Source organism: Orbicella faveolata, unplaced genomic scaffold (assembly GCF_042242905.1).
Source record: "Orbicella faveolata isolate gen_17 unplaced genomic scaffold, um_ofav_v1 contig_34, whole genome shotgun sequence".
Classification (NCBI taxonomy): domain Eukaryota; kingdom Metazoa; phylum Cnidaria; class Anthozoa; order Scleractinia; family Merulinidae; genus Orbicella; species Orbicella faveolata.
The window spans coordinates 24,615,866-24,626,865 of record NW_028301563.1 but is presented as its reverse complement, the minus strand read 5'-3'; the positions used below and the strand labels follow the sequence as shown (position 1 = coordinate 24,626,865).

Genomic DNA, 11,000 nt, shown 5'->3' with positions numbered 1-11,000 from the left:
ACAACTCGCTGAAAGGGAATAAAGCTTTTGAAGGCCTCAAGTTGGATGAGAGGTTCTGTGACAGCCATAACATTGCACTTATCCATGAGTAGTTTGTATCTGACACAGTAATAATGCAATGTCAGTGTCAATGTTGTGAGGGTTTGCTCTAAGGAAAAACCTGACTAGAACTCTAACTAAATTGTTATAACACCGGGTTTATGTAATTGTAAGGGACTTGTATAGGAAAGACTCCCATTTGAGACCCAAAGGTTTCTCTTTGTGGTGCAATTATTGCATTGTTTACAAAACAATTATGGCTAAGCTTGCTACATGTATAGGTTCTATTTTCTCCTTGTCATTGAGCTTTTTAGCTTGCAAGCTGATGCCAATCAGTAAGCCATCAAGCTAAGAGGGTCATTGAGGAAGCGGTGGCTGATCATGATGGGTCTGATAAGTGCCCTTAGTCTGCAGCTGAGATAAAAGGTAATAATTATTGTGCCTGTAGTAGTTTGCTGTTGGGGTTGTTGACAGCCTTTAGGACTAAAGCATGTAAATCATCGGTCACTGATATCCATTATTAATCAACTGACACTGATTTTTATCAACAGATATCACTTATAATCATAAAAATTACAATTTCCTAGATTACGATTGGTTTAAAAAACTCATATGTTCCACTAATTCACTTGCCAAGTTGTTATCGGACAATTTGTTATCGAACAGTTCAATAAACCAATAACATTGAAAGTTGTAGTATAAATCAACCAATCACAACCTTGGTTTAAATCACCATAGAAACAGTGAACAGACTCCTAAATTGGGGCTTTCTTCAAAATTGAGAATTTACGCTTCCTTTGTCAGTCTTTTAATGTAAATTTTCCCTTTCCTTCATATAACTTGGCTATTCTTCTTTTCTCGGAAATTGTTATTTTTATCGATCATTAATTGGTAATAAGACTTTGTGTCGTCCAATTCAGTCTGTAATCATATAATCTTACTCGTGATAAACAAATAGGACTCCTGCTGTGTGGGAGTCCGATTACCATTACTTATCAATTATTGATTTCACTGGCTGGTCCCAGTTTTGAATGAGGTCTTACGATGGACTTCTACCAAAGCACAACCCTATGGTCCTTTAAAGATAATGTTAAGGTCATATATACATCAACTACTCCTTTCTGCTGGGTTGACATGGTAAGGTACTCGCTCCATTCCACGTGGACCATGCCGTTAAAGACTGGATTTTTCCGTTTTACGTGACTACATATTGGATGGTAGTATGTATTATAGAAGTCGGCGTTGAAAATCAGCTGACTGGTTTGATTGTCGTGACCTTTTAGTCGACGATCCACATGCTTAACAATAATGTTATCTGGCTAAGTTCTGTATTTCTGCACAGAATCTTTCCCACAGCCACAGCACTTTCTGACAGCTTTGGGTCGAGCACAAAGCGTGTAAGGATAAGGCGACATTCCCGAGTGCCATGGTACACCACTCAGAGGTTGCTGAACTTGTTGACTTGCAGTACATGGTGGCTGAAATGTAGAGTTTGCATTGCCTGTTAGTTGTAATGACGACCGCTCCAACTGAAAACCGGGAACTGTTGAGTGTAGAAATGACGGGTCAGTAAGATTTGGTGTCGTCTGTAAAGGATAGCTGTTGAGAGTTGCTGATTGTGAAGCTGACTACTCATAGAGTGTATATTGCACTTGCTAGTAATGCGGCCATGGCGAGCCCCTGGTCTGTGTTTGTTTGTATTTTCATTGGAACCAGGAAAAAATTCAGCTCTTACCATGCTTGTAGACGGCATTGTTGCACCCGGGCGACTGGGCAAGACTGGTCTTTGAGACGGGCTGGCAGAGGTAAGTACACTTAACGAGGACTTTTGACTTGGTTGTTGTTTTCGTCTTGTTGCTTTGCGGACGTCGTTTTGCTCCAGACGTACCCTTTCTGAAACCGTTAGACCAGTTTCGATGGCTGCGATGAGGTTTACGCCAGCAATGCCTTCGGCTACCTTCTTATTCAACATTCGACGAAGAGCATACAAATATTCAAACAGGATTCCTTGGTCGTCGGCAGCAGCAGCTGTGTCGGGCATATCTCAAGTGCTCTGCATGTGCTGCAGAAACACTGGAATAAGTTACTCTTTTTACCCACGGGCTTCACAATGAGTGGGTCACCACCATCCTTACTTTTCACTTTCCTCGATCTCTCGCATAGTTTTAGGGACTAATGATATGCCGGAGACCAGTTTTTAAATTCCCTGCAAAGAGGAACTAATTTACAACTGAATCGTTGTCTTGAATAGGCATTGTTAGTTTTGACAGCTATTGTTATTCTGTCCTGAGCTAAATACAATGGCTTGCTTACCTGCAACGTGCCATTTTCAGACGTGACTTGACCAGGCAGTTTTCAAACTGAACTGGAGAGTGGTTGTCGTTGAACAATTAGCAAACTTAAAACGGATTTTGTTTAAGAAAAGATCCATCGTCCATTTGCCACATGACGAAAATTGCAAGGCAGTTTGAATTTTCAATAAATCGATGTTGAAAACGGCCCTCACACTAAAAAATTCCGGTTCTGCTGTTTTTTCAACTTCAAAAGCATAGCCTTTATACTTTTTAAATCTCCCTTGGTTTAGGCTCAAATTCCAGTTTAATCATTTCTCTTCTAACATCCGTTTGCCGAAGTCTGTGTTAGAATACAGGAAATCAGACAAGCGATTTTTGTGAACCCAACTTGGCCAATTTGGAACCTTCCTTCTTTCATTCTGACCTACTGAACACTCGTTCGCATTCCTGAATTTACCGCTTCGCTGATTATGAATAATAATTGGTGTGCAGGCATTCTGCGCGATGAGTTTTCTAGGGAAAATTTAGCCTAGATAATGATAAGAATTTGTTGAGTTTGAAATATTGACATGGGTTAATATCGATTTCACAGCTTAAATATTCTATTCTGTAGTCTAAATGACTATTTTTTTTGCAAATCTAATATTAAATCATGGCTAACAATCGCAGAAAGTCGGAATCGCTGAACATTTAGCGGGAAATATTTTTGACTAATGATTTTTTTTGGACTTTGCGAGCCCAGTTATTCCGATTTGCCTACAGACACCAATTTTAACTAAACTGGATATTGATAACAGTGTAAAAGACTATCACAAAAATATTTTTCTCTAGAGATTAACTGCCGCATTTTTGAAACACGACTCGCTGAAAACGGCTTAAATTTGGGTCCCGCTCGATCATTATTGATTCAGCAGCGAGATTTGACACCCCTCGAAAACCGTCAAATTCAATCGAAAGACCTGAAATATGTCGCATTCATCCAACAAGGAGACATATATTATCATAATTCAATAAGAGATTCTGGAATTTTACAAAGTATCTTCAAGGCTTACCTATAGTTGCCCGAAATTTGGGCTATTTTAGGCCGCTTGTGAGGCCAAAATCATGACTGATGTGGTGATATCTCGAAGAAACACGAACGCCTACCTCCGAAACTGTCAAGGCTGTGAATCTTTTCGGATAGCTGTGATAGCTGTAAATGTGAAAAGTTGAAGGTGAACGGCTGACCTCGATCTTTTGGTCCTGCCTGGTTTTCTCTGACAATCGTGGCCACTTAAGAAGACTCCTACTGTGGGAAGAAATCATTCTATTGCAAACATTTGGACCCCAGTTAAGGTACTTAACCACGATCAAGTGATTATCAATCTATGATCTCTTGCTACGAAAAGCACGAATTGACAGTGTCCTATTAGAAGAACTATCGTCACACCAATTTTAAAATTAAATTTCTGGAATTCTATATTTTCTAACATATAGATTACGTAAAAGTCCTACTTAAACATGTTTTAACCAAGCGCAATGATTAAAAAGCCCCGACGATAAGTTCTGCAATTGGTTATAGGACAAGTACCTACAAAAGGAATATGACACATAAAGACAAATGCATTAATTTACAAATTATTTCAAGGCCAAAATCTGTTATTAAATATTTATGACGTGGGTGAGCATTAACTATAAGGTCTCTCCCATACACACCTTCCTCATGATTCAGCATTGAATTCCGTCACACACTCCCTCCCACGGGTAGGCGCGTATTGAAGATAAGGCTATATTTAGGCTTGTGTTATGATGTTCAATAATTTTTTTTATAAAATTCAGAATTTTGGTTTGTGATCGCCAAATGTTTATTATTTTGTAGTTCCCTCGTTAGTCCTGTGATTCTAAGGCACGACTCCCCACACTTCAGATTGTTTATATTAAAGTTTATCTAGAATGCTTAAGCTCCAAACCCCATCGCTAGTCATGTTTAGGTTTGTCTACTGCCCTTGACCTGAATCTCTCACAAAGATCCTGATTAGGTTTCTTGGTCTCCAAACTTTAGTTTCTATCGCTTGTTTCAAGAATTCTATAGTTCGCTGTTGAAAGTCGCGTGAAAGTGTCTGGGTTAGTTCAACAAAAGATGTTTAATCCACCAAGTACAGTCGTCCCATGGGGCCCAAACATAGCTACCGATATGATATTTAAGTACGTGTGCATTTGTCAGTCAAGTACTTGAGCAGAAGCAGCAGTAGAAGTGGAAGAAGAAGAAGTTAGAGGGAGATCATGCGAGAGGGAATTCTAACAAATAAAAGACCCAGAGACCAGAGTCTTGGTATACCTTCTCGTTTGAGATTTCAAATACCTGCATGTAGAGTGTTTTGTACATTCAAGCGCCTAAATACTCGATTTTTTTTTTGCTATTTCAAAGTAAAATTAATAAGAGTAGACATTCCAAACTGGTACCACGTTCAGGCCTTCAAAAACTTTTCTCGGTCTTAGCTCTAGAGCCCTAACAGCGAACAATTCAGAGTTTTTTCAATCCCTGATATTGTGATTTAGTATAATTGCAAAGCTGAAAAATGTTTTTTCAGCAATCGGCTTGGTTGAGCGATTCCTTATATGACATTATATTCACCGCGCCAAGCGGTGATTATAACATTTTTGAGGCCTGGATATTAAGCTCGCCACCTTTGCCTTCACGGCAAGCAAACATGGCGAACAGTTGCTGAATGAATTTTGCATTTGTTGGGGAGGCATCCCTCCAAGTCCAGGATATTTGAAAGGATGGATAATTTTTACAACCACTGTTCTGCCCTTCGAGGAAAAATCCTCTCAAAAACCCTTATTGAAGGGATTTAAGAATCGTAAACTCAGAGATTACGTTGATCGCCAGCAAGTCAGATCTGACGGAAAGTTATTTTGCTTCAAACTACAGCTACTCATTTTAAGAGGATGGTGACAACTGTAAATAAAGTCAACAACGATATAACAAAGGTACCGGATGAATTTATTTTGCGTAGTGTTTCGCTTGTTTGTTTTATTGCCGAACTCTTTGAGTCAATCGATTCACAATCGATGTTATTAAAACTACCCCCGCATACGTGTATGCAAGCGAACAATTGCGTCTGTGTTTTTATGTTTTAATCCGTTATTTTGTTGTCGTTGATATTCACCAATGTTTACTTTGCCGAAGGCGATGCAGTTCCACGTTTCGTAAACGGTCGTTGCCGTTCTCGCGACGCTTAGAAATTTTTTTTTTTTAGCTGGCAACGAATTTTTCTCTACTCATGAAGGAAAATAAAAATTTGTAAGTAACCACTTAGTATCGAACCCGGAGCCAAATCTGCGAAAATTAAGTCATAAAACGTGACTTTCTTAGATGTTAATGATAGAGTTGCCCCAAACATCAAATAAAAGCTAACCGAAAGCAAACCAGTGTGAATATAAACAATTAAGCATTTGGTGAGTGCGTTTTACTCCATCATCATAACCACAGTTTCTAACTTGTCAAGGCCTAAACTAAAGCGGGTATGGAATCGTCCATTCTAAAGGACTTGGCTACCAATGAAGGCATCGACTGTTGAAAATGGCATCGATCATTTACGAAACGGAAATCAGTTCGGTCGGCACTTGCGATCTTAAATTTCAGTAGGAGCTGGTGTCTCAAATGATAAAGTTGGCATCAAAAATTGGTATCACATTCAAATTAGTCCTAGCTAAACAGCCTAAAATGCGAACAATTGTTGTTTATTTGTTTGTTTGTTTCATTGTTTGTTTTTTCATAACTGTTAATAGAGATTATGCACGCCGAAGTCTTTAACTCGGGCTAGGATAACCCTACTGATACGGTACCTTCCCTTCTTGTAAACAGGCCTCAGTACAGTCCTTGTGGATCGTAAGGTTTGTTCATTGTTGACAAGAACAGTTCTGTGTTATGTCCTTTAGTAGTTCCATGTACGGAGCTCTCCTGCGCACGGGAGGATGTAGTGTATCTAGACCCAGGCCCTCGCATACACGCTGCAGCATTGGTAACTTGAGCATCTTCAAGGTATCACCTTTCACCATTGAGCAAAGATGGAACTGGTCATACAAGTCATAATGGGATGCTGCATCTGGCTTGCTGTGACCGCCACGTCTCTGGCGCCAGTGAAATTTGTCTCCTCTTCTGATGCCTGGATATCTAACTCATTCATATCTTGCTGGCGAGCGGCAGTATTAAGACGTGAAAAGTAAGAGGCGATCTGCGAGGCTGTAAGGAGTTCTGATGACTGGAAAAGGTCCAGACAGTCAGCACCACGAGCACGGCGCATTTCACGAGCAACGACCTCCACATCGAGCTTTCGGCCTGTTGTTTGGCCGATACGAAATTTAGCCAAAAGGTAGGACTTTTGTTTATCGCTGAACTGATAAGCTTTTTTTGACAGCTATTAGAGCCCATCCCTCCTTGGCAGCAGCAATAGGGTAATCCTGGGAAAGCGTTGAGGTTTTTACGGTTGGTAAAACGCCAACGCCCTCCTCCAGGGCTGACTTGTAACCCATTTTGGCTAGATCTATCACAGTATGTCTCCCAGGGGACCGTGTGCATTTCTCGAGGGACAAGTGGTTTTGAAGCGCCGATACCTGTTGAAAGATGCGCACGCACCCATCCTGGGGACATGAATAAACCCCAGCAACTTTGTTGCTCTCCTCTGGATTGACATTCTGCATTTCCTCCGCGCTGGCTTCAGGAGTTGTGGCTTTGGTCGACTTGTTGCCCAAAGGTTTGAAGTCTCCCGGGGAAAATGCTGCCACTAGTCCGCTCTGACTAGGTTCTGAAACATGATGAGACACGCATCCACATTATATTTCAATCTAGGAACAAGTAACAATGCAGTTATTGTTATTCGTAATAACAGGTGTTGAAGAGGTACTACTGAAAAGCATTACCCATCCCTCAGTCCCTCTCTACCTAACTCTATTAATCAGGGAGGTTTCCGCACTCGTTATTGTATCTAATTAAGGTCGAATTGTGAAGAACACCGTAGTAACGGCAAAATAAGAGAGTTTGTCAGTCCGTAGAACAAATCGTGACATTATGTCCACAATATTTGGCTACTCACCCGAAGACCTAAAAGACGATACATCCAGTTTGATTACATCACCAGGACTGACACCATATGCACGCCAACAAGTAACGGTGTCTGTTGAAGTAAACTCAAAGTTGTTCAGCTTTTTGATACTTGCTACTGTCTGGGCCGTGTCTTGCGTCTCGGCAATGGTGTCCATGGAAACCACTCGGACTCCCTCCAATCCTCCATGAGAAATCAATGCAATTTTCATGTCATTTGCAGTGCACACGTCGTGTCCTTCATTTATGTATGCCCTGATATGGAATTTGCGTGACGCAGCCAATCGATCCGCCACACCTTTACCCCCTTGTGGATTGCTAAAATCAATGCATGCCATCCAAATTCCGCAACGTGTTCCCGCATGTCGACACGCCAGGATTGTGCGAGAAGAATGGTAACACCCGGCGTTATCCTGACGACAAAAGGGCGTGTTGATTTCCGGGTGCTCCTGCTTAAGTGTGGTCAGAACGTGGTGCATGATGGTTACGACTGCAGAGCTTCCCTGGCTACATGACTGGATGACGTGGATGAACCCTTGCTACTGTAGGACCCCTTCTACCCGTTGGTATACGACTGATATGTGCCAGGATATACCACGCTTGCCAAACCAGTCTGCTTGGGAGTCTCGGTACCTCTGCGGCAAGAACTTCATTGCCCAGTCGTTTACAATGAAAACCGTTTCTTGGTTGAGGGCAACGATGATATCCAGGCGAGCCTGGTCTTGGTGTGCTATAAGCTAATCGTAACAAATGACATTTCCATGACTGGATGGCAAGCGTGGCGTGATTGGTAAGATATACAGCTTTGTCTCTGTCGTCATCCGCGTGAAACGGCGACCTGGCTACGGCTTCTGAAATGGCGGCAAGCGTAGAATTTAGGTTTTCGCACTGCTCGCATAAGTCTTCGTGTCGGTGATCGCATTGTTGCCGAAGGTCTGGGTTGGTACAATCGCTAAGGGCAAACACACTGCAGTGACTAGCTACGTCAGAGTTGGTGGTAATGTGAACCTGTCAAGGAACGCATTTGAATGCATTACACGTCATACCTGTATTGCCAAGATCGCTACACTAATAAGGTACATATTCAGCTGGCCTTGGATCAAAGAGAATAGAGGAAAAAAAATCGTGTGCGGTTAAAATAAAACACCGTTAAAAAATAAATGGAAAAGGTGACTAAGGCACTTTTCCCATCAATTGGCCATTCCCACCCCCCACCCCTCTCGCCATCCCCTTCTCCCTCACCAAAGCCTGATCTTTCGATGGGAGAACCATTGGACTAATTTTATTTTTTCTAGATAACCGTTTTACTGCCTTTTTACAGAATTACTACTATAGAATGAATTAGAAAAAAAAATAAACATTAGTATCTATGTTTAAAAGGTATATTCAAAGTGATATTTGAGCAACCCACCGCGAGACAGATTTTGTTCCAGTCCTACAATATTTTAAGGTTAGTTTTCAAAAAAAGAGCAACAACAACTATTACCTTGAAATCGCCTTTAAGATACAATTTGGCAGTCTTCAAGGATTGGGTGTTAATGGCATCTGATTCCTTTCCCAGTCCGAGTTCGCTAAGCTGGCGCACTAAAGATCCAAGGTCTTCAAAAGCGCGAGCACCTTCTGCGGCAAAGTAATCAAGCCCTTGAAGAGACTTGCGCACTGAAGCTTTGCACTCTACTAGTATCCGCAACATGGTGCGCTCGCTGAAGGGCTCGAATCCGGTTTCATCGCAGTACTGTTCGTACTGGCCCGCTATCCTATGTGGAATAAGCGTACGGATGACGTTCGGTATTTCAATAGTTTTTCCTGAGGAAAGCGTCAGCATGTTCTGTCCAAAAGGCAGATCTTGGACTAAATGAGGACTCGTAATGAAGGACAGAAAATAGTCCAACTGCTGCCGCTCAACTCTTACTCTCACTAATGGTTGGTAGGTCATGGAAGCGCCGCGCCCAAACTGCAGGCGATGAAGGTTGGCTATGGTGTAGTGATATTTCGACAAGCCTGGTATAAACACTGAGATAGCCTTTTAGCTGGCAAGACCTGCCATGATGGACAGAATCTGTCTTCTCGTGTCCCAGCCATTTGCATTGCCGTAAGCCTCTGCCAAAGCCTCGAGGTAGTCTTTTGACGGCTGCGATAAGTCTTCTAGACCAAGGGCCTTCTTCATGGCAGCAGACGAGACAGTGGCCTGCCAAAGAGAACCTGCGTGTTTCGGGCTGATTGTGCGGAGGACTGAGGACACGATCTCTGCCGTTCTTTTGGTGTATCGTTGCTTGGTTCTGTCAGAGACTTGTTCCCACTCAAGCCAGGGTTGAACTATCCGAGCGATACCGTCGGAGAGTAAATACTCATTCAACTTTTCTCGAGGCACCACCGACGTTGCCTTCACAGCTTGGGTTTCCTCGCTCGTGCTTGAAACAATGCTATCTGTATCTGGACGAAGGAAAGTCTCATCGTCAATTGCAAGCCTTGATAATTCTGCCGCCAGATCTTCAGATGAAACATCGCTGTCCGAGGGATCCTTTTCCACCAATGTCTGCTATAAGTAAAAATAATTTCAATAGTAACTAAAAAGCGTATTTATTTAACTTTTGGTATGTGGGTGTATGTTGTGAAGTGTGTGCGATGGTGTTGGGGTGGATTTTGGGCTGGCATGATTAAATTAACACCCGGCGCAAAATTAGTCAGCTTCTTACCGTGGATTGTTCTTGAGATGACTCAGCATGTAGTACAGGTTGTTCAGCCGCAGGCGCAGCCAACAGTGTTCCACAGGCTTCTGACTTCTGGTCCGGCAGTGACTTGTTTTCCAACAGCTGTTTGCTCACGAACTCTTTAAACTGTTTGCAAATTGCTGAAAAAGTGGAGCAATAAACCTTTCACTTCTTGCCGAAAAATATACTGCTCGAGGACAACGCGAATTTTCTCAGCCAATTAAAATAGCTCGAAAAAGCTATTACGAAATCAGAGTGACTTCAAGACCACAGAAATAACTGTTCCATTCTCTCCCGCGATCCCTTGCCTTATTTCCCTTTGCGATTACTTCACAGGCCAGTCTGGTTCACTCCTCATGGTTCCGAAATAGGAACAGTTACATGTATATGTATAACTACTTGTACGAGATCTGGTAAACATTTTAGGCTATATGCAACTGATAAAAATAAAACTCACGCGATCCAACTGGAAGGAGAATCTTGTTTTCCTCGAAAATTACTGCTGATTGGTGGCTATTCACTCGGTAGCTTCCTTTAGCTTTAGCATTCGCTGATTTGTGGGCGGCCATCTCTGCAGGGACTGTGCAGACAGATTTTCCTGTCCTCCAACGGATACCATAAATGGCTCTCTGGTGCGGACAAATATTAAGCAACTCGTGCTGTTCTTCCACTTTAAACACACCTAAAACATTGACAACTTTTAGCTAAACATCTCATCTGTATGTGGGCACTCTCGGTTCAAAAATAGCATAAATGACACCACTCACCAGCTCTCGCCAACAGTAACTTCATCTCTGTATTAATACCCTCATCCCCGCTTAGTTTGAAGTTTGCCAAATGACTGCTGACATCTCTCGCGCAGTCCTTTAG

The 11,000-nt window shown here is 42.1% G+C and overlaps 1 protein-coding gene and 1 pseudogene across 1 annotated transcript; both read right to left on the bottom strand.

Annotated features, from left to right (window-relative positions):
• Window positions 1-904: 904 nt before the first annotated feature.
• LOC149105390 (uncharacterized) lies at window positions 905-3,052 on the bottom strand. Its single transcript, XM_089298954.1, has 2 exons — window positions 1,775-3,052; window positions 905-1,517 (listed from the first exon to the last, which is right to left on the bottom strand). The coding sequence occupies exons 1-2, from the start codon at window positions 2,078-2,080 to the stop codon at window positions 1,359-1,361; spliced, it is 465 nt and encodes a 154-aa protein (XP_089155080.1). The 5' UTR covers window positions 2,081-3,052; the 3' UTR covers window positions 905-1,358.
• Window positions 3,053-4,423: 1,371 nt separating this feature from the next.
• Window positions 4,424-10,458, bottom strand: LOC149105389 (uncharacterized; annotated as a pseudogene).
• Window positions 10,459-11,000: the final 542 nt, after the last annotated feature.

Bases quoted from the DNA above. Each gene is read 5' to 3' on its own strand.
- LOC149105390 (XM_089298954.1), bottom strand. From the start codon at position 2,080: ATGCCCGACACAGCTGCTGCTGCCGACGACCAAGGAATCCTGTTTGAA. The intron at 1,518-1,774 runs GTAAGAGCTGAA...TCTACATTTCAG, and splicing joins CAATGCCGTCTACAAGCATG to CCACCATGTACTGCAAGTCA.